Source organism: Dipteris shenzhenensis, chromosome 18 (assembly GCF_047967505.1).
Source record: "Dipteris shenzhenensis isolate YYH24624 ecotype China chromosome 18, Dip_SZ_1.0, whole genome shotgun sequence".
NCBI lineage: Eukaryota > Viridiplantae > Streptophyta > Polypodiopsida > Gleicheniales > Dipteridaceae > Dipteris > Dipteris shenzhenensis.
The window spans coordinates 9,970,316-9,974,532 of record NC_141613.1 but is presented as its reverse complement, the minus strand read 5'-3'; the positions used below and the strand labels follow the sequence as shown (position 1 = coordinate 9,974,532).

The 4,217-nt window shown below is 42.0% G+C and overlaps 1 protein-coding gene across 1 annotated transcript; it reads left to right on the top strand.

Moving 5' to 3' along the window:
* Window positions 1-2,686: 2,686 nt before the first annotated feature.
* LOC147890776 (chlorophyll a-b binding protein 13, chloroplastic-like) lies at window positions 2,687-3,836 on the top strand. Its single transcript, XM_087389084.1, has 3 exons — window positions 2,687-2,905; window positions 3,000-3,161; window positions 3,260-3,836. Exons 1-3 carry the CDS (start codon window positions 2,801-2,803, stop codon window positions 3,767-3,769), a joined length of 777 nt encoding a protein of 258 aa, XP_087245210.1. The 5' UTR covers window positions 2,687-2,800; the 3' UTR covers window positions 3,770-3,836.
* Window positions 3,837-4,217: the final 381 nt, after the last annotated feature.

Genomic DNA, 4,217 nt, shown 5'->3' with positions numbered 1-4,217 from the left:
TTTAGAAGTTGTCAAGTCCCTGTTTATGTTCTTTTAGAAACTATCTCTATAGTTGTTAGATTGCCATTTGCTTCTCTAAGGGGGGGTCACTCTTCAAAAATCCACATAACACATGGGAGAAAGCATATATGCAAATTACACCTATACTTAAAATTCTATCCTTCTCTACATAATTGTTCAAACACTTCCATATAAGTCCCCCAATGAAAAGAACCCCCCTCTCTTAACTAAGGTGTTGTGTTTCACTATTGTGAGGTGAACTTTCCCCCCACACTTTTTTTTAGCATAACGTTGATGCTTCTAACAACTGCTTGTCATCCACTTAGCATTGCTACATGTTCTCTTTAGTAGGATAATCTTGTGATCCCACCATCTTATTTTGTGTGGCAACAACCCAATCCAATGTAAATCCTATATAAACAACCAACTCTTGCATAATCTAGGTAAAGCCTGTAAGCCATGCACACCCAATTAAATCTGAAGCCTATAGTCAGCTTAGAGTCCTCTCATCAACTCAAAATTATTAAACATTTGCTTGAAAACACGTAAACAAGCTTAATCAATCCACACGTGTATTTCAAATAGGCTCTTAACTTGGGTCCTCTCATCAACACGAAATAGTTAAAGGCATTTGCTTGAAAACACCTTAACAAGCTTAATCAACCTACATATGTATGTCAAATAGGCTCTTGACTGGAGTCCTATCATCAACTCATACTTGTTCAAGCATTTGCTTGAGAACACCTCAACAAGCTTAATCAGACCACACATCTATGTCACAACAAGGTGAATTACATTGAGAAGGCCTGCCCTCAAGCAAAGAAAAGAATGGTATTTAAATGTATTTGTGGGGAAATTTTATTTTATATTTGTTAATTGTATGAGAAATCTATGTTTGTGTAAAGGAGAGCGTGGTCTGGACCAGTAAATAAAGTTCGTTCCATATAATGTGTGTTTATTTTTTGTGTTTGTCCACATGTGGTTAGTAGCGATCCATGAATTGTAGATGGTTCAAGAATCAATTGTGTGAATTTTTTGTGTTTCATGAAAGTTGTAAGTGTTTTGTTATTGTTGTTTGGTTGGTTGAAGATAATGTTGAAATCTCCTATGATTGTTGTTGTTGTATCATTTTCTATGTTTTGAAGAAGTTTTTCAAGCGATGCAAGTAATGTCATAATTGTTGACAACGGAGAGTTGTATACATTTATGATGGCAATAGGTGTAGAGTTCTTTGTTGGAAGATAGTGAGGAAGTATTGTGATCCTTTGTCTTGAATGTAATGTTCTTGAAGCAATTGCATGTCTTCCTTGTAATATGTTGCTATACCCACACCGTTTGTCTTTTGCAAGCATGTGAATTTTGGTAAGGATATTTTTGTTGATGTGTTAATATGTAACTCTTGGAGGCATAGGATTGTGGTGGTTATGAGGCTTTTGTCATTAAGCATGTTTATGAAATGAGAGTAGAATGCACCTGTGTTTAGAGATTGCAATGTGACATGGCTATTTTAGAACGGTGAGAAGTTTTGTTGTTGGAGAATCCATTATCTGTCAGATTTGAGTTGTTGCATTTCTTTTAGGACATTGGTATCTACTTTGACGTGCTTAGGTTCTAATGGTTTGATGAGGTAAAGGTTTTCTAGGTTTCTTATACATGATAGTGCTGTGTATGCTAGACCATGTGTTTTAAGGAGGGATGTGTCAAATGTAAGGTAATCCATGGATAGTCCTTGTGAACGGTGGATTGTTCTAGCAGCAGCTTCTTGTATGGGGAATTGCCTTCGAGAAATAGAAATAAGTTGTTTTTACCTATTTGGAACTCCTTTGTGATTTGATGTGCCGGTGTCCACGTCTTTGGAATGTCAATGTTGTAAAGGGATAAGTTTTTGATGCGAGTATCCAAACATCAGCATTGTTCATTTGTTATTTTTGAATCTTTGAATATTCCATTTGCTCCATTTACCAAGCCATTTACAATGTCGAGATTTCCTAAACATATTTCAACTATCATTCCCGGTTTCGAGTGTAGAGTTTTGTGTAAACTGACTGTTTGTCTTGGGTTTGAAGGGATTGTTATGGTCTTGTTGCATGTCTTGTGCCTCTTGTCTGTAGCTTTGAGAATATGAGTACTATGTTCGAGCAATGAAACACTTCTTTGTTATGAATGTCTTTTGATGCATTAGTGTAGAATAGGTGTGGTTGTCTTAGATAGTTGTTGTTAATGTAGGAGATGTCTGCTAGTGTATGCTAGTGTATGTTGTCCTGTTCATATTCTATTTAGTATTTCTATGAATTGGGTGTTTGTTTGACGCATTGGAGTTGTGAGCTCATATTACAAGCCAAAAGGCTGTGAAAGCGGGAGTGAGGTTCGTGAGGGCGGGGTCGAAGTTCCAAAACCGAGACTTGAGGTGGAGAAGGAGAAGAAAGGGGGTGGAATATGTGCGATTTTGTTTGGGCCAAAGGAAAATGGAAAAGAAAGAAAGAAACGAAGAGAGAAGAGAAAACTAGTGGTGGGCAAATGGCCTACCCGCGGGCAGGGAGGAAAATCAAGAGCAAGGGAGGAAAATCAAGAGCAAAGGAAGGGGATTGGAGGAGAAGGGAGGTGGTGGGAGATGGGTGGAGAGGCGATGTGCCCGGGCTGCCCGAAGATATCGCCAATATCCATATCGTCTTCATCAAGTACCCCTTAATACTCTCAACTCCCACAGTGCAGCTTACAGTAGAAAGCTTCAAGCAAGTTCTTCTGTTTCTTTTCCATAGCCTTCTTTCTCTCTCTCTCTCTCTCTTCCTGCTCTCCTCCCATGGCTGCCCTCGCTGCCTCCTCCCCCTCCCTCCTCGCCAACTCCCTCGTCTCCAAAAATGCCCTCCGCGACAAGCTCCCCGTCTCCCTCGGTCGTCTCTCCATGGTTTTCCCCTAGCTCCCCATTTCCTTCGCTTCTTTCTCCTCTTTTCCGCCTTTCGCCCCTTGTAATTGACATCTTTCCTCCTTTCCTCCTGCAGAGCGCCGACCTCTGGTATGGCCCCGATCGCCCCAAATTCTTGGGTCCTTTCTCCGCCCAAACTCCCTCCTACTTGAAGGGTGAGTTTCCCGGTGACTACGGATGGGATACTGCTGGATTGTCCGCCGATCCCGAGGCTTTCGCTAAGAATCGCGCGCTCGAGGTCAGCTGTGCAACCTCTCTCTCTCTCTCTCCACCGTTTGGGTTTCCGAATTCGAGATGTATTAGCGCTCAGAACGTTGTTTTGATGCAATGCCGCAGGTGATTCACAGCCGATGGGCCATGCTTGGAGCGCTTGGCTGCATTTTCCCTGAGGTGCTCTCGAAGTATCTTCGCGTCAGTTTCAAGGAACCTGTGTGGTTCAAGGCAGGTGCCCAGATCTTCTCCGAAGGTGGTCTGGACTACCTGGGCAATCCCAACCTAGTGCACGCACAAAGTATTTTAGCAGTTTGGGCTGTGCAAGTGGTTCTCATGGGAGCAGTCGAGGGATACCGCATCAATGGTCTTCCAGGCGTTGGTGAAGGTGGCGATCTCTACCCTGGTGGCCAGTTCTTCGACCCACTCGGCCTAGCAGATGACCCTGAAACCCTCGCCGAGCTGAAAGTGAAGGAGTTGAAAAATGGAAGATTGGCCATGTTTTCCATGTTCGGTTTCTTCGTGCAGGCTATTGTGACAGGGAAAGGTCCCTTGGAGAATCTCCTAGACCATTTGGATAATCCTGTGGCTAACAATGCCTGGGCTTATGCCACCAAATTTGTTCCTGGAGCCTAAGGATTATTCTTGTCCTTTTTGTATCATAAACGGATGAATTCAATTGAGCTGTTTATCTGCATTTCACGTTGATCCTTCTTCCAGGTGTTTCTGTATTGCGGATTAACTTCATGTTGTCTGTTAATGCAGTCGTTGTTTGAATGAATGTTTGGTAAAGAACGTGTAGTGCGGTGTCGATCCTCTAACAAAAGTTTGCGGTGTGTGTCAGCTTCATTAATTCAGTTATAATGTTTCTATGAATGCCAATTCAAAGTGCGTAGCGCGGTGTCTATATTGAAGTTTCCACTCTCAAGGCGATGGCGAAAAAATTGTAGTGGAGAGTTTTCTCCCAAGGAAATTACGTAGCTAGATAGTTTATCATGTGAGGAAAATGCTATGGTTTATCATGAGAGGAAAAACCTATATCGGGGAGGTTTGAAGCATGGGGATAATTAAAAGTAAAACTGTG